The sequence below is a fragment of the Cyrtonyx montezumae genome, unplaced genomic scaffold, assembly GCF_038088225.1.
Source record: "Cyrtonyx montezumae isolate F1298 unplaced genomic scaffold, pur_monq_1.0 scaffold_14, whole genome shotgun sequence".
Classification (NCBI taxonomy): domain Eukaryota; kingdom Metazoa; phylum Chordata; class Aves; order Galliformes; family Odontophoridae; genus Cyrtonyx; species Cyrtonyx montezumae.
In genome coordinates this window covers 6,440,269-6,463,792 of record NW_027071870.1, presented here as the reverse complement: position 1 = coordinate 6,463,792, position 23,524 = coordinate 6,440,269, and the positions used below count along the sequence as shown (strand labels likewise).

The 23,524-nt window shown below is 33.9% G+C and overlaps 1 protein-coding gene across 1 annotated transcript in view; it reads right to left on the bottom strand.

The window, feature by feature from the left end:
* The window catches only part of MALRD1 (MAM and LDL receptor class A domain containing 1), a 210,036-nt gene that overhangs the window by 80,121 nt on the left and 106,391 nt on the right, over nucleotides 1-23,524 (bottom strand). The window contains exon 28 of the mRNA XM_065731331.1: nucleotides 5,776-5,956. Coding sequence (XP_065587403.1) covers nucleotides 5,776-5,956 — 181 coding nt within the window. The remainder of the gene's footprint in view (nucleotides 1-5,775; nucleotides 5,957-23,524) is intronic.

Genomic DNA, 23,524 nt, shown 5'->3' with positions numbered 1-23,524 from the left:
GTTCATTCCCTGAATTCAGGCTATATAATATTTGAATGAATTTATGGTTGCTCATATGCATATTTCTAGAAAATTTTCATATGCATTACCATTTAGGTGAATGTCTTCAGCATCATATGACATTAAATAAACTTATATGTATGTTTTCTTTTAAGATTGTTGTTTTACTGGGTACTGTGGATAGCTGTTATATTCCATTGCTCAGAGGCAAAAGAAAGGAGTGGTCTTTCAACAAAATGTTCCTTCATTTTTTGTATCATTATAACAATTTAGAAGATGTCTTTCTGTGAAGGACAGGGTTGTGAGGTACACAACACTGAATCCACATGCTGGAAAGAGATACTGAGAAGTCTTTCTCATTCTCCTCCTAATGGGCTGCTCCCCTGCTGTATCTCAGACAGCTGTTGCAACCTGGGTTTGGGCAGCCTAAATTTCCTCCACATCTATCCTAACATGAAGTCCTTTCTAAGAGGTCTGGAAAATAAGTATTTTACCATAATTATCATCACGTTTGCGAAATAGTTTTAACTAGATGATACAACTCCTGTATTCCACATCTGAATATCCTGACAGTTCAGGATTTACCAAAAAGGGCAAAAAATGTCATGAAACATAAAAACAGTCTCAGGAGGAAAAAAAAAAGAAAGAAAATGATCAAAACGCAAATTACTGGGCATACGTCCTGGCTAAATAGAAATATTTACTGTGAGAGAATGACTTGGCTCTAGCTGTTTTCCCTATCAGAATTCTCTTCCTTCTTACTTCATGGCTAAGTTTGAACTGAATATTCTGTTGAAGAAGTTTGAACTCTTCTCAAGTGTTTGAGCAGAAGAAACTAAATTCTTCACTAAGTGTAGATCTTTGCATCATACTTAGTTGAGAATTCAAAGAAAACACTATCTTACTTTAAAAGTAAAAAAGTTGGCCTATGCACCCAAATGCTGGGATGTTTCAGTCGTTTTCTCTCTGATCTGCAAAGCTAGGATGGAATCCTAATGAGAAAGGATTTCTCCACTGAGACTTTCAAAGCTTCTTGTTTATGGGAGTACGGAAGCAAAGCTGTTCAAAGGATTGCTGTATTTTCAGCTATGGTCCCTGCCATAAACAAGGGGTGAGAAAGACAAATATACAAGAGGAAATGGAAAGACAAGTTTACCACCAGGCAAAGCATGCTTTGTTATATTAAAAAAAAATCCCATTCTGCTCAACTTGTTAAATTTATTTCTAATTAATAAGAATGCCATGGCATTTTGATCTTGTTTTCTCAAAAAAAAAAAAAAAGTATTTTTAATACTGCTTATGATTTAAAGTCTGCCTTCTTTTGTTTTAACAAGGGGAGAAAAGCAAGTAAAGTGTGATTCCAAACAAGCAACTTACTGAGATCAGTGAAGACATTTCTGTTTCTTCTGAATTTATTTTTTCACTTACTTTTATTTATTTTTCCTCCTTTGCTTTACAAGTGGTGTCCTGTAATACAAAAATAACTAGGTGTGGTATGGATGAGTAAGGTCTACCTTCATTCTTATATTGCTTTGTGTATCTGAAACGTACTTTTCAAAAAAATAATGTATTTATAAAACTAAGACTATCAGCAACAGCATGTCTGATGAGCTGAATGTTTGATTCCCTGCTTTTTTACAGAAAGTCATCAGTGGCAAGAGCAAATCAATAATGTCTCAAGTCCCTTCCTTCCTTTTCCTTTTCTTCCTTCCTTTCCTTCCCTCCCTTTCCTCCTTTCCTTTCAGCATAAAAGATTTATTGTTTTTTTTACCGTGCAAATAACTATAGCCATGGTCAGTCCATTATTAAAAAGCATAAAAGATGATCATTCTGAGCTCTAAAGCTGTAAAATGTATTACTGTTCAAGAACTTGCAAATATATATATATATTTTAAACTTAATTAATAAATCATTACATTAATATTAACAACAGCATTTCTCTGGCTGTAACATGACTCCTCTATCAAATTTAAATTATTTTTGTTATCAAAGCTTACTCTTTCATAGCCAACTAATAAAACTCTTTTATACAATGTCTCAGGACAATATTTCCAATAAATCCACAGTCACTTCTTGACTTTGTTTTCTATATACATCAGGGAGAACTGAGAGAAATACACCTTGCAGGACAGGGCCCAAAAAACTCAGATCATAAGAAACTTATCAGAAACTTATCTGTATTATTCTGCTAGTAAAGAAGCCTTTTACTAATTAACTTTTAGATGAAATGTATATAGATGTATACAGATGAACTGCATGAAAGTTTCTCATTTATCAGTTGAAAATGCTCACATATCATGAGTCATATACCATACCACACAGTTACATAAGTAAAATGCAAAGAAGTCTGCAGAGCTAACCCATTTCATTACTGTTTCCTTTACGATGCATACAGATTTCTATAACGTGCTGTATGAAAGCAAGCTAAAGGCAAACAAGCACAACAAACTGAGTGTTTGGATTTATTAAACTCTGCTATAACTACTGAATATTATCATATTCCATAAAACAGGTCTTGTATTCACACAGACTGCTCCACTAAAGTACTTTATTTCTGCAAGGAGGCAGTTATTTCTTTCGTGTTGACTATAAAATGCAAACCAGGAATACTCCTTGGCAGTCTGCAAGAAGAAAATGGCTACTCCCAAATATCTCAGAGCTCCAAAACTGCTTTAAATATCTCCTCAACCACTACATTATGCATGTTAGAAAGCAGCAAAACATTCATCTTTCTTTTTCCCATGCACTTCCAGTTTTCTCATTTCCATTTCTTGCTGTTTTGTTGTGTTGTTTTGTTTTTTTTATTCATATTTAATTTTTTAATTATACATTTTTTCTTCTCTGCACAATCTACTCCTCTGTTTATGTAATTACTGTGGATGGATATCTATGGCAACGTAGGACATTTCAGCTTCACTAGCTGGAAAATACAGATGTGGCCTCCAGTTCCCATGCAGGACCCTGCCCATTACTAGGTCAGCAATGATGAAGCTACAAACATGGTACATGAACAATAGCTGTAAATCAACCCCTTTAGTTGAGAATAAGCCCACGACCTTTCTGATCTGCATGTTACACTTCTCTTTGATCACCATAAGATTGTGCTTGCTGTCTTTTAGCTTTGTTAAAACCACCACAATGAAAATGTAAACTCTGTGCTGAAAAAAACCAACCAAAAACCAAAAACAAAACTAAAAACCCCCAGCAATTTAGACATGATGTATTTTCTTTGTTCTAAACATCCCAGTCTTAGGTCAGATGGGAAACGTTATTCTCAAGAATATGACAAAGCATACCTAGTTTCTCTTTTCTACAGAGGAGAAGAATCAGTAACAAGAATGAAAAACGTCAGATCAGGTTCCTTCATGTGATCATGTCAGTGCACCAAAAGTCTTGAAAAAATTAAGCAAATGGATCTCATCTTGTAGAGTAAAAGGCAAAAAAACAAACAAAAAAAACCCATGGGTTGATGTGCAAGGCACTAAAAATAATGCAATGACTCCTTCTTGACTTTGATTTGAACCCTAATTACACTGCAGACACTGTAGAGACAGGAAATTTGTAGGGTTTCTTTTGTTTGCTTGTTTTGTTTTCAGACATATGCACATAAGCAAGAACATGCAGTCAAAAAGCAAATATATGACAGTGTTCTGACTCTGATGAGTAAAAACATAAGCATAAAAATATTCCAAAAGGAATGAACTTAAATTTTAATCAAAACCATACAGTACTTTGCATATACTACTGAAGTTAAGTGAGCATTTCCTCACCAAATAGTCTGTATTTTATTGCAATATAAAAACATACACCATGCAAATGACAAATCTATCTACAAAGGATTACTGTCCCTGGATTTCAACTTTACTAAACTAATCTTTAGAAAAATGTTTTTATACTGCAATTTGAATTCTAACCGTGCATTTTTAACTCATATAAGAAAGGCTTCTTCTGAATCATCCACCTTCATAAACATTAATTTTCTGCGTAATACATGGTACTATTTCTAATCAAAAGTTATAAGTATATAAAAATAATCATAGCACATAGTGTAACTGCATTTTTTAACAGCTTCTGGCTGAAACAGTGCTATAAGACAACTTGTTACACACTGTAACAAACTGGAGTTATTTTCTCAACTGGTTCTCTGTAAAGGAATATTCATGCAGCACGGGTTATAATACACAGTTAATATTCAGACTTATAGTGCCATAGATTAAAGCCAGTGTAAATTTCAGCAATCTTAATAGTTTGAGAGCTTTAAGATCCTTCATATGATACCTTTCCAACTCCCTATTCAAACAATGGTCTTTAGCTCAATGACAACTTTATGAATATTTCCAGTAATGCTCATGTAACAATGATGCGGATTACCATAAAATATACGTAATTAAGATGAAGCATTTTCTCAGAAAAGAAATCCTGGTATGTTTTTGTTGCTGAACATATACATGAAAATCACTTTGAGATATCTAAATTCTTCTAGCCCCATGTGGGACAGAATCTCTGGTATGGAGTTAAACTAGATCCCACCTTATGAAATAATATACCTGAACATAATTTGTCAACAAACTTTAATAGAGATCTCTCATCTTCTGCTAGGGCAGCCTTAACCATTTCCTTATGCCCTTTGAAGAATGATTACATGCCTGGCAGTGGAGGCAATGTGACATTTTGAAAAAGCACAAGCGAATCACAGCATTCATATGCCCAAATGAGCTTTTAAGGATATAATGGTCTTAGCATTTTCAGTTCAGTTTTGTAGTAGGACCCAAGTTGTTCCCAGATTCCATGTTTTGGTTTACAGAACAAAGCAGTTTCCAACTATATAAACTGCTTTTTTTTTTTTTTTCTCCAGATGAAATTAGATAGAAATATGCTCTTTAGAACTGTACTTCTATTCTCCAAACAAAGCATTATCATCCAGAGCATGGCAGAACATTCAGTTAGCCTAAAAAACATCCCCAACTCATACAATATTTATATTATTATTATTGTATATTATATAATAATAACAACAACAATATATATTATGTATAATACAATGTATAACATATATTTATATTAGCATTATTGAACTGTTATTTTAGAAATTATTTTTTTTGTCAACGAATCCACCTTTACTGTCACACATTTTTTTCTACCAGGGATAGAGACTATATTCTTCCTTAATGGAAGCCACAGTCCAATCAGCTTTTTTCCCCTTATTTATTTGTTTATTTACATGTTAAAGGCAAAATGCATCTGTACTTTATGTTGTGTCTACAAGGAGATGAATAACTAGGATGAATACCTTGTGAGTTACAGGTCTTGTTTATTTTGCTGGCCCTAACATTTGAACTGCACTGAGAAAAGGAATACTGACAGTGGCTTATTTGTAGTTTCAACTTATTTTTACTCAAAGAAATTTTGCAATAAAATACGAAGACCACCAGGCTCAATTAATACCATCTGACATTGTTTCTATGACACTATTATGTACAAAAACAGAGACTCAACAGCTTGGAAATTAACTAAACAGAACAAACATTCTTACTTAAAACCAAATAAGGAAACATATTATTGGATTTATCTGCAATAATTTAGCGTGAGAATATTGTACTAATGAAAGACTTTCTATACGAATAGAATACTATTAAAGTTATATGAGTGAAAACAATGAATTCATGAATGATTTTTTGGATAGAGGCACAATAAAACTATTAGATGTTTAAAAACATGAAAGAACAACCTACACTCCTTTTAGCATCCCTCTAGAAATTTCTATCTTGAATTTACCTGTAGAGCAGTTGTTGAACTCTATGTCATCTAGTGCTGCTCCTCCTCCTAGGTCTCTGGTACGAATACCTTCAAAGATAACTTCAAAATTTCTCAGCTTCCCCAAGTGTAACTCGACTTTGTTCCATTCATCACTAACATTTCCTGAATCACTCCATATTTTGACAATTCCGTCGTCATTCTGAAGTTTGAATAAAGTGTAAACAGAAAGATTAGTATGGATTATCAAATACCAGTTTTTGTACAAAAATAGACAAAAGACTGGAACATGCCCTTTCAGTTTTGTCAAGAAATAATAAGTGCGCTTTGCTGGGATAGGAAAAAATAGAAAAATTGAATGATTACTGTAGAAGTCAGATAAATATCAATAAGAGATCAAGCCTCAGTACACAAATTACTATTTGTATGACCGAATTCCAAAGCAGTCCATTTTTGGCATAGTTGCATTTAGTGAAATTGTTTGTGTTTAGAATACTTTACTGGATGTAAGATTACTTTTTTTAAATTAGGGTCTCAAATACAAATAACAGTTTAATGATTGAGATGTTTATTCAAGGGAGAAAACAAATATAAAATATTCATGTTTAGTATAGTTTCTCTGATGTTAAGGAAGAAGCATTTTGACCTTAAAATATGTTAATGTGTTTAAAAGCTTTTCCTTAAATGTTCAGTCATACTACCTAACTGGCAAGTCAGCAGCAAACAACACACTAATGAAGGCTCTAAGAAAGCAGTATGCAAAGAAGCAACATCTACAGAAATAGTTAAAATAGCTAAAATAGCTAGGGAAGCAAAACATTAAATTTCTTTATACAAATTGTTTGATCAGATTTATGTTAATAACATTGCCTTATACATATTTATGATGAGAAAATGAAGTGCTTTTTTTCTTATTGCATGTTGAATAAGAAAGTGCAGTCACACTTGCGTAAAAACATTATACTAGCTGTTTCTGAATTCAAAGGCATCACAGAACTGTTGATATCTTTTGAAAAGAAGTCTTAGGGTCTACCATGAAATCAAGTTACTGAGGTGTGGCTTGACAATGGTGTTTTGGAAAATCTTCATTTGTGCCACTTATTCCCCAGATGGTTGATGACATTCGGTTATGATTTTCACAACATACTTCTCTCAGTGAGACTCCTGAATTTCATGTGCTATCACATCTGAGATCCATTTATTCAATGGGGTATGCCAGCTTCCTTTCAGGCCAAGAATCAATATAATTTTGGGGAGCTGAAACCAGTATGAATATAAAAATGTTTCTTAAGTAACCACTTAAATATTTAATTTAAAACAGAGTATAGAAGAACCTATAATAACACAGAGCTCAAAAAGACTAAATACTGTAGTTGAAGTTGATTTTAGCAGTGGTAAAGCATCTGACTACTTTTATTATTCTTTTTCTTCAAAGATGTGTTAACAATTCAATTATTTCAATAACTTCTAAATATCTGCTCTCTTGTTTCTAAACTTCTTAAATGATCTTCGTATTCTTAGGATAATTTCTTCAGTCTGGAAACATCTTCTGTCTACTCATGACGAGAACAAAATGCATAGTTATGATGAGATACATTTGGCTTTAAGGTCTCTGATATGGAGTATAAAGCAAAACTTAAAAGAGAAGCACTTTTTAACATGAAATAATTTGTTGATTCTGGAACTTCTTCTGTCTGCCCCTGAGAACATTTGGGAATGGAAAAAATTCCCAGACATTATCATTAAGACATAACTCATTAATTTTACAAAAGTAGCCCAGTACTGTGTATTAGTAGTGAGTTTAGGAGACTTAATAAGGAAATCCTTTCAATTTATGCATTCAAATGAGAAAGAAGCATTCATACTTGCATATATCACAGCATTAATACGAAAATGCATAAAAAAACTACAGCTAAGTTCAGTTGTATAGAAATCAGTGGAACTTCTTACAACATACAGAGGTAAATGTCTATAAAATCTGAAAAAGTTAAAGGTAGCACTATTAATCATAACAAGGTCCTCAGTTGTATTGTTAGCAATGGTGTCATAACTATGAATTATCAAGTCTCTGTAGTTTCAAGAATGAGTGCTTTACTTCTTCCCAATCCCCTGCCCAAGAGACATTAAAACATGTAGAAAATTTTTTGGTTGAAAGAAATTTCTTAAATAGTAACTTAAATTAAAAAAAGGAAAAAAAAACAATCATGTCTTTGCATCTCACAAAGTCTTGAATATAGGAACAATAACAAGGTATAGAAGAAACAGCCATTTCTTTTTCTGACTGCTTTCTACAGCAGCAGTCTCTATACAACAGAAGCATTTCAGAAAGCAATATAGGGTGACTTTTTTTTTTTTGGCTCTACATAGCAAAATGAAAAGAAACCTCTGTATAGTTGCATGAAGGCTGTTGTAATCTGGACTGCAGATTACATTTGTTTTATATAAATTTACTTTTCAGTACTTAAACACGTATTGTCTTATTAAGAAATCTACTTTGGAAATATTCGGATGGTGTGGTAAGAACAGGGGTCAGCCTGCTAGTACCTCAACATTTCCATTTCCAACCAAGTAAAAAAAAATGTCCTTTTTTGAAAATACAAGTACAAGTACACTGTCTGCACAAAAAAGCCAAGAAGAGGCGTGAAAGGGAGAGACAGGCATGATTCTTGGCCCTCACCTTCCCAGGCCCAGACTGGAGCTGGCCTGCCTAAGGGATGTGAGCTGCATGCTTTTCTGGATATACTCTTGCCATGAGAGGATCACGGCTTATAAACTTTGCAGATTCCACTTCATGAATTATTGTTGTGGGGTTTTTTGTTTGTTTTGTTTTGTTTTGTTTTTCTTTTTTTCCCCACATTCATTTAATCTGCCTCATTCTTAGGCATTTCTTTCGTATCTTTGGAATTCATTTACTTCAAAAACTTGTATGGCCTGGAGGTGGGGGAAATGACTGTGCTTTGACCTTCCCATTGCATCCAGAAAACCTATGACCTTTTCTCATTCCAACATACATGTATTCATATAAAAGAGATATATACAAGAGATATAATAAGAAACATGTCTCAGCATAGAGGAGACTGGAGGCCACAGAGTCACCTATCCTTGCATTTTGATGAGGATGTTCTACTAACTCATATACATACTGAGTGCCTAGATAGCTTTTCTACCTGGGTTCTCAGCTCTGTCTAATTCTGTGCTCCACTAGACTGATAAATGGTGATTAAGATTTTTGGGTTGGACCACATGTATGGAGGGTTGATCATGTTGGCTATTAGTCAGGGTAAAAATCTTATTATCCTATTTACCCTGGAGGAGTCTAAACACATAAGGTCCTAAACAAACAAGCAAACAAATAAATGGAAACCACAAAATCCAAACACTATGATCTGTCTTGCTGCCACATTTCTGGAAGACTCCTGTCTTCTCCAATAGAAAGCTAAATTGAATTCTGATCACTGAGACCAAATTATAAGTTTGACTATTACATATATGAAACTATTACAAGGAGTAAAACAGGTTTTCAGATCTCACTGACATAGCAAGAACAAGCAAAATATATTTTCTCTAAAAACTTGTGTAAGATATCTCAATTGACAGCAAAATCCTAACAATTTCACATCACCACAAGCACATAGCAACCACTAGATTTTTTTTTCTAAACATAGTACACTATTTCTTTGATATTTTTCTTTCCAAAACTCACACTGAGACTACTGAAACTATACGTGAAGAGGATGTCTTGGTTCCACTCTCTGAAAAGCTCTTTATTAATTGCGTGTCACTGCCCTCTATGGGTCGAACACAGTGTAAGGTCAAGTTTGAGGTGGTAAGTCACCCTGAGTGAAAGCTTAGCATTTAAAAGCTCTTTTTCTATTGACTTGCAGCAGTGAGTCTTTGTCTTCCAATGACCAACGTGCTAGATGAGAAAAACCTCTCAGAGAGTGGGAGAGTTATGGTTTAAGAAGATCATAAACTGTTTAGATCTGTACAATTTCATGCCTTGCCATATTGGGTAATTCTATTCACATGCAGAAGATTTTTTACTCACCTTCTGATAGTCTGAGAGGAACTGTTTCTTTACAATTTCTTTATCTTTGAAATCAGAATTTTCTCCATGCTTGTCTTCATCTAAAGAACAAACTAAGTGCTTACAACCTCTCTTCTGAGCACTTCAAGGGGAGAATATCTTACTGGGCTCAATATCCTCCAGAACTTGCTTGGGGATACTAAGAATGAAGGAGAGGGAAGGATTTCTTTCTGTCTTAGAAATCCATTTACTTTGTCTGGCTTTTACATTTTCCCTATGCATCAGAGTTCACAATTATTTTTAAGGCTCCATTTCTAACGCAGTCAGAACAATATTAGAAACAGAATTGAGGGCCTGCAATAAATGCATGTAATTCTCCCGTACAAGATATTGCAGAGAAAACTCTTATGAACACATTCTCTATCAGAGGAATACAATAAGAATTCCAGCATGAACACAAAGGTTCTACCATAGTTCTGCAGAGAAACAGCAACAAAAAACAGGTTTTGATCCTGAGCTGCACTTCTCTTATTCAAGTTATGAACTGAGAGGAGTTCAAAATCTTTCCCTGTCTCATTTGCATTTGATCTGTATTTCAACAGAGCCACAGGAAATGAATTCGAGCTTACCAAACGGATGGAGGCAATAAAAACATTTGCTAAATATTTCTAGACTCCCCAAACCAAATATTCTTGAGGGCTTTTTAATCAGAGAGAGAATATTTTCAAATGATTTATAAAAAACATTAACTGTATATTATTAATAGCACACAAATAAATTCAAGATTGATGGTATCAAAGGGCTTTGTGATAGCATTCATTTTTATCTTTCATTTAGATTTTCAAGACTCTCCTGAAATTATTTTAAATATTTAGGAAAAAGCACTTCTCTTCTTTCCCATCCTTTTGAAAATAGCATCTTCCTGATTGTTACCATCAAGATTTAAAAGAATATGTGTTATATAATGCAATAAAACATATTACAGAAATAACATGACATAAATTTTACAGACATTGTTCATTTATCACCTTTTATGTGCATGTTAATCCCCCTGCAGAAGGGGAATTTATTTTCCAGACTGTCTTCTCGGTTCCACTCTATTTTCATGACATGCAAATAAAGTTAACTAATATGCAAGTTGTTAATGCAGTTTTATTTTCTTTGTGTAAGGCCATCATAAAATCGTTTAAATGGCTGGCCAAACAGTTTAAAGGTGGAATGTCCAACAATGAAATACGCCGTTTGCTTCCTTCCTCCTTTAACTCAACAAGGAACAGAGAACTGTCTTTCACTTTCATTTTTAAATCCAAAGAGCTTCAATGAACATGAGTTGGAAACAAGCAAAATCACAACTTTTCCTCATTTGTTCATATTTTAAATGTATTTTCTATGAAGTTGAAGCTCTCTAAGTCACAGAACAATGAATATCTTTGCCGACACTTTTAATAACTTTTATCTACTTATTTAGTTTTAATAGCTTAAGAGTGAATCCTATATTGAGAAGCTTCTTCCTATCTTGGCAGTGACTACTTTGTACACAGCTTGTATACAGAACAACAAAAAACCTACCAGGTTAGATTGCAATAAGACAGAATGATAATTTCTAGCAGAATCTCTTACCTTAAAAGAAAAAGAATTGTATGTTTCACATAAAATCATTTTCAATTCACTTAGCATACTCTTTTTTAATTTCTCATCCATTTTCTCTTAAAATTTAACTTCCTAAAGGAATGCTTATCATTTGTTTTGTACATATTTCTCTGACTTGGGTGGTGCCTCTGAGTCACAGGAAGTAGCCTGTTTCCTGCCTAACTCAGTGGCAGCAGAAGTCTGATAGAACTATCTAATATCTGGACTTTTCAGTGTTGGAAATGATGCGCAAAGCCTGAGAATGATTCAAAATAATGTATTCAGAATGTTCCTGCTGAGATCATGATCAGATGGCCTGGAGGAGCCTTCTGCTGTTTTCTTGTATTATTTGAAAAGCCTGAGAAACCCAATCTGAAAAAAAAATAAATAAAGGTAGTCTTGTATGGAAAACTGATCAAGATGAGGAAATAAAGAGATTTTCAAGAAGCTGTTGACATGGAGAAAGCTGAGAGCAGGAAACAAAGACATGAAAATGTGAGTTATGAATGAGCGTGTCTTTTAGCATGCTGTGCATCACTATGCTGATAACAACTCAGTACAAACAGTTCAGTGGCACTTCATAGCATCACTAGATACAGTGTCATCTCAGCTTTATCAAACTACATTTTTGCACATGCAAACAAAGCAAGCAAAACAACTGTACATGTTCTAAGTCATGTAAATAAATTGTTATGTATATTTTTCCTTTAGCTACTGCTCTGAAAGTTTGTCTCTCATTAAAATAAACATGCCCTTGGATAAGATTTCAGCCAACAGAGGTAGCTTAAAATTTATAAGCATAAACAACAAAATCCAGCTCACCAACAGATAACGGAACTTAACCATCTACAGGTTAATGCCTCAAAAATAGGAAAACAGAAATAATGAAACAGAGTATGTTCTACTCTAGGAATGTGCAGCTGAAACTGATGAGATTACTCAAGGCTCATATATGCTTGGTTTTTATTTTTTACCTTAGTCTTATTCAGCAAAGTGTAAAAATATGCATTAAAGCCGCTTTTTAAGACCATCAGCATTTTGAGCAACTTATTTTTGTTTTGTCAAAAACCTTACCATCCCTTTATTTTAATCATATTTTATTGGTTTTCTGACTTTGTTCCAGTCTTAGTGTTGAGTCAACAGTGTTTCTCTGATAATACAAAGCTCATATGGAAAATAATATTACAGAAACTCTGTAATAACTGTAAAATCACTTTGGGCAACAGCTACAACAAACTATAGTACTAATGTAAGGATGATGAACACTATGCAGACCTAGGACCTTTACTTAAGAGAGTATCTAAAATGTAGATTGTATACAGTGAGAGATACAAGAATCAAAACCATAAAAAAGATTTCCAAAGTGAGATAACCTCAAACCTGTCATGGTTTTTCTCCTGAAGAACATATTTGAAGATGCAAGAGTCAAAATCACTTAACTGATTAATATTTTTTTTGTTGTTCGTTAATGGTTTCTTTTATATATATATTTTAGCAACGCTGTATCTTGAATCTAAAAGTAAGCATCTTCAAAATAGTCATAATAACTTGATAAAGGAGTTGTTGCTCTTTAAGAACCACATTTCAGATTCTCCTTCTCTCAAAAGATGATTCATTACTATCCTCTTTTATGGATTGGGAATGAAAGAAAGACAACAAATTTGCTTTCCAAATACATGACTTCAAGGGCTTTGGAAGTAGTGACACCCAGAGTGCCTGCTGACCTCAATGAGGAGCTGGGTAGGTATGCCCAGGGTGGGGGTATCTGCCTGGAAGTGGAGTACCTCTGTACAGCCAACCACAAGCATTTGACAGTGAGTGCTGAAAGAACCTTATTTTTTTTTCCTTGAAGGACTAGGCAGCTTTTATAATAAGTTTACAATTACTCCTTTAGAAATGATTTGATTCTATTTAAGGGCAAGATCTTAAAGCAACACATCTCTAAGGTATAGATACATATTGGAACAAAAACTTTTGTTAAAATAGGAAAATCTGTGACAATTGTGCTTTTGTGAGAAGCATATAACACAATAAGTGTACCAAAATTTCCTGCTGTAAAAGGGATTCAGATTTGATGTCCCAGAAGCTATTCTGAAGCCCTAAATTCCTCTATCATGTCTAATATTTATTACTGTTCTGACAGCCCTCAGAAGTGGGTTTCCTGACTGTCATCACACTCTGTTGTGACTGCAATTGTAAAAATTAACTCAGTTGACTGTCCACCTTCACAAGTTCATAACCTCCAGACCATCTAATACTCTTTACTAAAGTACATTCTTGTGCCATGATTGGAATGTCAGAAGGATTTTTCTGTTGTCAGGGTTGCACTGTTAACAAAATCAATCCTTTTAGGTGAAAATCATGGAGTTGTTCAGTGCAAATCTCCATGTTTCAGAATGTGAAGATTTGTTTATGAAGAACTTTAATACTGTCATTACAGTTGGCTTGAAAAATGAAAGTCCCAATGCAAGGACAATTCAGCTAAACACAAAAGCTTTCAGGGATTTTGTTCCTTTTGATCAGTATTTCAATTTGTCAGTTCAGTTCAAATGCAACTTCGATTCTGCATAAAAAATGTAAAAAAAAAAATTTACAGGAATTCTGCTGAGAAAAATAGACTAAAGATTTGGAAATAAAAAAGTCCACAACAACAACAACAAAACAACAAGCTTTTTTGGTGATGAGAATAATAATTAAAAAAGAATATTTGGGTACAGTAAAATAAAAGCATGAAATGAGAGTTAATAATCCTTAAGACCAGCAGTGGCATTCTGAATTTTTGTACAATTACATTAAAACATTCAAGTTTTTACTAAATATTTCACTTGTCATTTACTCCAAGTGGCAAGATCTCAGGACAAGGATTGACATGAATATTTCCTACTAATCAGCAACAAGGATGTTAGTATGCTTTTTCAGACACATGAGAATGATTACTGCCAGTAAGTTGTCACCCCTACTTTGATGAAGTGGGATGTTCACTGCCATATAACTGTACATTTTTCTTCATGACATTTACAGACTGTTCCTGTTCCTATTAGGATGTTCTTTTCCAATTGATTGTAGCTTTGGGGCTTGTAAAAATATAGAACAGATCTACTAGGATATTAGATGACTGGCCAGGCTCAGGGGAATCAAAACAGAAATGCTGAGAAAAGTAGCAAGAAAATAGAAAAGGCTAGATTAAAAACAGGAAGGGTAGATTAAAAATCTGTAAATTCCACTGAACTGATCCTGAGTAAAGAAACATCTTTAAGAGGAATGCTCAAATCCCACATCTGAAATATATTTGGATATAATTATTTCTTAAAAATACCAAGGAATCAGAGATCTGATTTAAAATTTTAATCTGCAGTTATGAAATACATTCTATACAAATTGAAGACTCTCATAACTGATGCTTCCTATTATATTGAAGCACTTCAGCCTGATTCCACCTCTTTCTCTACTTCTCTACCCTATGAAAAACAACTTATATGTTTATGTACATAAAAAGTTATACACATGATGTGAGGAATGTATAAGATAAAAGTTCACAAGATTCCTGGGTATTTACATTTTCGGCATAATTATGAAGTATCCAAAATATATGACAACATTCCAGAATATAACCAATATTGCATATTGAGTGCTATATATTACTGTCTAGTAAGGTATAAAATATACAGTTACATGTCTAAAGGAAGCTATATGGAAAGCAATGGTCACTTCTCTTACGACCTATGTGGATGTTTACTTTAGAATGAGAGAAATCATATGCAAGACTCCCTTAGACAAAGTAAGTAGAACAGAAAAAGGCTGCAGCACACACCACAGTGGCTGCATGGTAGGCTTTTATGACTTTTAGCACAGGAATCCAACAGCAGGTCTTACAAAATCTATCTACTTGCTGGATAAAGCACAGAAATCTTTAAGATTCCTTTTCTGTTGTAGCATGGAAGTAATTGGTTGTATGACACAGAGACAATTGTTCTGTAAACAAGCTTCGGCCAGACTTCAAGTATATGAAAGAGAATTTATAATATCTTTCAGTCTGTCAAATAATAATAATAATAATAAAAAGATAAGAAATAGCAGGAAATTCAGTGGCATTTTTTCCCTCCTTAGGATCAAAAACGGTGGAGCTCCTTCCAGTAATGTTTTGGACTTCAACGAAAAAACAAGTAATCCACAACTGAGTTCCCTCAGATATTTCTTCCCATGTAACTGCTACGTAATTCATTTCTATTTTACAAGTTCAGAGGTTGTGAAAACCCTCATTCCCCATTTCCAATTTTCTGTATTTCTCAAGATGTTGCGGACAGTGCAGAAGCTCTGTATGCATTTTCTGAACACATTTTATCCCTTCAGCAAATACACACAAAACTAATTATCAGAAGATTATAAAACTGCTCGTGTGAGGAAGAGAAACACTGCAACGCACACGCAAAAAAATACAAATAAAAGGAAAAATATAGCCAATAAGGGACCAAAGAACTGAAAACAAGATAACTCCAGCAGATTAGTGGAAGAACATACTTTTCTCACAGCTCCTACAGCAGAAATTCTGTCTGATCTTATCTCTATGGCAAGGGTTACATTAAAACTAAGTGATTAAGAACCTTCTACATCAATGGGATACTGAATAAATCAAATTGGCATATTCTGAAAAGGTAAATTGGACTGTGTGCTTTACCTTTTTAAAATATGGTTTAATACACGGTTTTGTCTCATAAACTGTCTCCTGCACTTTCTTTTCCTTATATGACCACATCTTCTCTGGATATTATTTGTAAGGCCATTCAGGTTCATTAGCTACACACAATAAATTTTTTCCCTTTCAGGCTGAAAAGACTGATTCTGAGTTGCATGTCTTCAAGAAAGTTGTCCTCTCTTGGAATGATCTGACTGCATCACTAATAGCAAAAGATGTCCAATCCTACCTGAACTTAATTTCTATGTGCAATAAATCTTGTTACAACTCAGAAGGAGACAGCAATTTGTACATAGATTAACTTCAAGATGTACTGACTCAAACACACTGCACTATTGACAAAGGGAAAGTCTAAGGTAAAAAAGCAAAAAACTACAAAAAAAAAGTGCATTAAACGAGTCAGGTGAGTTGTTAATACCTTACTATAACCCATGCAATCATAAAGCAGACAGGCTGAAAAAAAGGAAAAGCAGAACTGCCAATCTTTCATTAACACTTGAAGTACGCATCTGATGTATAGAGTGTTAACGAGATAGAAATCCACCTAAATCATTTTGTGACTGCTAATAAACTTTTTGATGACATATTCCCTCTGAACTCCCATGGAACGCAATTATAAACTGAATCATGCTGTCAAACTGCTTAGAGTAATGTTGTGCACTACAGAATACTTCAAATCTAATGAGTATTTCCATGTCATAAATAACAGGAATCTTCTTCTGTTCGCTGATCAATGAAATGAAGTAGATGGTTCACGTAACAAAATTTAAATACTGCCTCTTCTGGATCACATCAAAAATTCTTCTTCAAAGAATCTTGTCTCTTATACAGATCAAACCTCATTTCTATCTTAGAAAACAGTAAGAGACTCGTTCTGTTAGTCAGTGGAAAGCAGCAGTGAGTAGTTACGGTGAAATCCACATAACAAACTTATTAAGTCCTGATTTTAGAAGTATTTAACTCTCATTATTTCATTGACTCAAACAGAAAATCACATTACTATGTTTTCTTTTGTTAAAAAGTATTGTTCTTAAGAGTAATATTAAAATTACACGAGCACCTCAGTTTTTTAGTTTAGCACATATAGCCTGGCAAAACATATAGCAAAAAGGTATAAAAGTGTGAGGCAAGGTGGGAAGCAGTGAGGGCAGCTGGAAAACCTAAGGTGTGTAGCTGAACTACAGGAAGAACATGAATCTGAAAAGCTAGATAAGAAATTTGACTGCTCAGACAGAATCACAGAATTGTAGGGGTTAGAAGGGACCTCTAGAGATCATGTAGCTCAACCCCCCTGCCAAAGCAGGATCCCTGGACCAGATTGCACAGGTACAATAGGATTAAATGCAAAATGGAATGTGAAGAAATTCTGATTTTGTTCACCAGTTTGTATACTATGCATTATTTTTTTTTATATTGTTATATTTTTAAATCTGTCATCAGTGTCACTTAGGCACAAACATTTTTGATGATGAATTGTTGATGAGGGAAGAAGAAATTCAATATCTTTTAATGTGGTACTGACAAGTAGATCATAATCATTTACAACAGGCTTTTACATTCTGATACATCAAAATATGTCTGAGATCACTAAAGTTACAAATACAAATAATGTATAAGTTAACTTAAAGCATTTTGCCCTACCTTACCTTTTGCCCATACATGCCATTGCACAGTTGCAGCTGACCTTAGAATGTGGTTTATTCACTCCTTATACAACTTAATTTCAAGACCATCATTTGGGAACAGTTTTCTTATCATATAGGCTGTTTACAACTCCTGACATTTTTGTCATCATTTATTTTCCTGTTTACATGTCATCAGAATTCATGAGTCAAGCAACATCAAATTGGGACATATAAGAACCGTCTAGGGTTCTTATATGTCCCAATTGGGGTAGGACAGTCAATCTTTAAAGTCAGACAAAAACAAAACAAAACAAAAAAAAACAACCAATACTTATAAAACACAGGCATTGTTGCTTGATCTTTATCAATTGATAGAAATAGAATAATAAAATTGAATGTCCCTACAATTGTATTATTTTCACAGCAAAGTAAAAGGATAACTGTATTTTTTTTTAACTTTTCTGCTCATATTTCTGACTTGTCCCCATGAGTTCAAAATATTGTTAGATGACTGCTTTACTCTAATGACTATAGGTGTCACAATGAAGATCATTCTATAAATCATTGGATGCACCTTGTACAGATGCTGTTCCTAACAGTCATTTCTTAATTGGATTTGATCCCTATCAGATTTAGACTCTATCCAACATTAAAACCTATAAGGTTACCAAGCATGGAAGAATTTAGCTACAACACAATTTGGCAGTATAAACTCTTGATTAAAGGATCCTATCACTGAATACATCAGACAAGCTGAAATATACTCATTGCCACTACTCTTTCTATAATAATTTAAGAGAAATTTATGAGAAACAGACTGTTGTAGATTACAGTCTGCCATAACTACAGTTAAGATCCAATGTGAAATATAAATCTTGAGCCACAGAGTGGAAAATATTCATAATGTCTTATGACAGTGGCTTTTTTAATATCAGATTATTTAGGAAACTCAAATGTAATTAAACAGTCATTTTAGAGAAGACTGTTATTTTAAAGTTATACTTTAGTGACATTTATTTTTGATTGATTAAAGCTTACAAGCCTTAAATTCTAAATCAGCATATAACTCCTATTAAATGAACAAGTATCATGCTTATACATATTGAGAAATGAAAACTCCACTCACACAAACTACCAAGAAAATGCTATTTGAAGAAGATATGTTCACAAAAAGTTATGTCTGCATTTCACAGCTGGTAAATAAAACCCTAACCCAGATTCATAGTTCTACTAATGTATATGGCAGCACAAGATGATCCTTTAGTTCTACCTGGAAGGTTATTTTCTCTTTTAAAAGTGAGATTTTGTTTCTTTCTTATGTGTTTACATCAGTGGACAATTCAAATCTAAATTTATCGATACTTTGTCTGCTAAGGTGTTTATAAACAGTTCTATTAAAAGCTGAGCCAAGGGTTCAGAGGTTGAGTCCAAATTTAGGTACAGGAATACTCAATGGTACCTGTGGCATTTCTGTTACAAGGGTGCATGTCCTGTGGCTTCGTCTTCTGAGAAAGGTACACTGGTCCTGTCACATTCCTAATCTTTCAGTCATCCCTATTGTACCTGTCATGGTTTGTCCTGGCTATGTGACACCAGAGCCCACTTCAACACTCAAGGAAGACTCAGATATATACAAAAAATTGAAACATATTTACAGGGAGCCAGGACATTGTGCACTCAAAACTTGCTCTAGGGACACATCACGAGCAATCCCCACATTGTAACACAAACTTATGGGCTGAATCTAATAAACTTGACAGTGAACACATGCACATTTAGTCGTATTTTTGCAGCTCCATTGTCAAAATCCTATTTTATGCTTATTTTTTTAATATTATGTATGTATATTATGCATTACCTACAAGTTTATAGAATTAATAGTATGCCATATGTTTTGTCAAGCTATATTCCTGACTCAAGAAGAGAAACCAGATTACATTTTAGAACTGTTACCCCAGTGTAATCAAGAAAATAAAACAGAAATGTTAGTTGAGAAAACAGGATGACAAAGTTTGCTTGGATAGCATTCTGAATTTCTCAGCTTAAAAAAAAATACAGAAGCAAACAACAAGTATTTATATTTCAACTGAGAAGTCATTGAAAGCATTTGGTACTTACAGAGTTTGAATGTTTCTATTGAGAGAATAAGAAAAGGATAGTATGTCAGACTTAACTGTAGAGACTAATTGTACCAGCTAAGGAATTAGTGTATAACAAGGATTCTGAATAAACAGTGAAATTTTAATTATATATCCTATTGCTGTTTTGTGTACTCTGTGCTCTGTTTTAAACACATCCTTTCATTCTTAAATTTTATCTCTCAACCATGCTATCTTATCTTTGGATATGGTGAATCCATCACTATGAGATGGCCTAAGCAATTCCAATTAATAGACTATGGAGTTTCCATGAGACTGCAAATAATTAGCCTCTGATCTGCAATGACTCTCATAGGCAGGTATTAAAAATTTAGTAAGTCATGGAATAGTATGTCTACATAGTAAGACAGTGGGAAGAAAGTGGGATGATAGTGGACCACTCAAAGCTCCTGTTATACCGATTGATGTGAATGATTACTGATCTACTGATCTCTGTCATGTTGTAAAACGTCAGTGCAACTTACAAACAAATACCTGTTTAGGTTATTAACGGCATAACAGGTGTTAAAAACTGTTTACTCTGTAGGAAAGAAACTGGAATCAGATACCTCTGTGCTTAGGAAACAAATTACAGCAAAAACAGAAACTCAATTGCTTTTACTCCTCTACTTTCCTCATTGTCCTGAAAATATTGTGAATTTTCAGCTGAAGGCCAGAAAGTGAAAATATTTCTGGAAGCATGAAAATTCCACTTTTCCTTAACTTCTTTAGCTTCCTTAACTGATTCATGAAAGTCATCTTAAGCAAAGTGTAGCTTGCTACTGCAAGCCCGGGAAAGATCAAAGACTAACAGAAACTAGAACAACTCTCAAATACTAACAACAAACTTTGAATTAGAAATGAAGGTTGTATTAATGGAGGATAAAACCAGAAACAAATTTAAGCTCTACAGTGAGCTACAATGGTGCATCACTACTTGCTGAAGCTTTGCTAGTGTAACAACTCAGTCTGTGTTTGACAGCAGGAATATTTTCCTTCCTAGAAAACCATTGGGTCTTGTAGTATGAATAAAGATGAGGTAGGAAAAAGGAAGAAAAGAAGATCCACCTTTTCTGATGTTCAGTGGAGCTCTTGAAAATGCTCACTCTTTTGTTTTGTCTTTCATGTAGAGCTGTTCATCAGGAAAATCAGATACAGCCTTGGGATTTCAGGTCTGATCAACACTAAACACTTTCTAAAACGTACCAGTAGTAATCATGTTAAAAGATAATGTATGCTAATTCAATCTGTACATTTACCTATTTAAAAGAAGAGATATGAAAAAAACAGCAAAACCTCAAAGCTGCACATCAATCATTTAGAAAAAGTCCCTTTATCTTCATAAAAATGTCTCTATTTCATATATGCTGTATAAAAAAAGAGTTAATTTTGCTATCTGTTTCAGTAAGACTCATTCAGCAGCAGCTCTGTGATCCTTAAAAGACTCTGCATGAGATATACTTAAATCATGACCATCACAGTTGAAAGTCTGCCCTGGAATGTGTTAGAGAAAGAAAAAATCTGATTTGCAAAGGTCCACAATATGCTTCAAAGACTTATATGTTAATAAAGCAGCACCACTCTTTTAGATTATAAGTCCAGAAATCAATAAAGTAAATCACTGGCAGAGATCTCCAATTTGGGGAATTAGTTCAATTAAACAATGCTGGAAAACTGTGGAGTGTGGAAGAAACTGAAAGTGCATTTTTTATCTCTGTCATACTGTGCCAACCTGGAATAAAAAACTGCATAGTGATTTTTATCCCTGAGAGGCAGGACTTATTATTCCAAGAGTAATATAACAAGATACTGATATGTTACTTCAGTGACTTTGTATACATTGTGCTGCCTATATGTGTCAGAATCTTGTTTTCTAATATGACACATCCCTGAATTAAAAAGAAAATTAAAAGAATGAAAGAAAAATACTAAACAGATTCCATTCAAACAATTTCTCATATGTACCTTCTAGGAACACAATGATTTTAAATTATGAATGCTCCAATGTACCTTTTGTAAGTATAATTCCAAATTAAATGAGTGTTCTTTGGTCCTACTTTGGAATATGTACTCACTTTGTACAAACTTGTGCAAATGTAATGTTCCAGCTCATCAAGCTCTTTGGAATGAATGCTTACATTTGGTAGCAGTAGAAGAATAAAGTGAATTATGTGCTTCCAATAATTTACTGGTAAGAAGATTAAAATAACTTCATAATAACCCAAGATTATTAAATGCACTAAATGGTGTCTGCCATATCTAGGATTATACATCTGTATTTTGTCATTCTAAAAAGCTTTTTTTTTTTTTTTTTTTTTTTTTTTTAGAGAAATGAGGCTTTTGTTGAAAACTGATTTATTTCTATTTAACCTTTGTTTCAATCTGTTTACTTGGATATATGCTTATGTCATGGGTTCAGATTCGATTCAATAATAGCTCTTTATAACAAAGCCTAAACAAGTGGAATGTGCTGTTAGATTTTGTAATGTTAAATTATTTTGCAGTTGGAAGTGAATCTGCTGTAAAAATCAATCTTTCTTTCTTTCTTGACAAGTAATACTGTGCTTTATAATAGCCCGAGTTCCTTTGAAGTTCCTTGAAATAATTTAGTACTCACATATTACCACTGATTACTGCTTCTTCAGAGCATAGATTTCATCAACCCACATAAAACTTTCAATAACTGCTCACAGGCCAAAAATGGGAGTAAACTATATAGATTTTCATTAAATAAAGGTCAGTACCCCATGATGTTATGTCAAGTCAAATTCTTCTGAATATCATTTTTCCTGGATTAAATAAAGGAAAACAATTTGAAAAACAAAACAAAGCACTAGGAACACAAAGAAAGATACACATAAGCTACTGAACAATTAAAAAAAATTAAAAAAAAAAGTACTCCAAAGCTACAGATTTTTGCATGTTTACAGGAATTTCTCTATTTTTGCATAAATTTACAGGAATTTCTACTAGATCTAGAGAGGAAAATGAAAAATCTGTACAGTTCCTACATAGTCTGGAGCATGCTTTGGATTTTAGCAGTCCCTTCAGTAAAACTTCAAGGAAATCTTTGAAGATGGAAAGTTTCTTCCCCTAACTAAGTGGAATTCAGATAATCTGCTTTGAAGGCTACACTAACACAATGAAATCTATAACTGCTACATTAATGTGAGGAGTTGATTGTTGCAGCCAGTGAGAAGAATCGATGTGGAAACAGTCTATTTTGAGCTGTGAAGCACAGTAAGTTGTTTCCCTGGACTTTATTCTTGAGTGACTTCCCAAAGAAGTAAGTTAGGTCAATGATATTGATTTGTGAAAAATTCATTTTAAGCTACTCTATCCTAGAAATACAAATGTACAGAAGAAATCAGTGGGCGACAACATCTCTACTGCACGTTCTCCTGTTGACCACACAAGACAGTAGGCTAATCTGCTAAAAATAATGGGAATTGGAAATACCACCACAGATCATCCATATCTGAGCTTCTAGCTACACATTTCTGCGTCTCTGTCTCTCCGATCCTCCTTAGGGAAACTAAATACAATTAAAATACTAAGGGAGAAACTGAGACAGCTTCCAGCTTTGGCTGAGGAGCTGCAGCAGCCAGGTGATGGGGTCCGTGCTCTATCAGCCTGTAAGCAGCTGGAGGGCATGGTC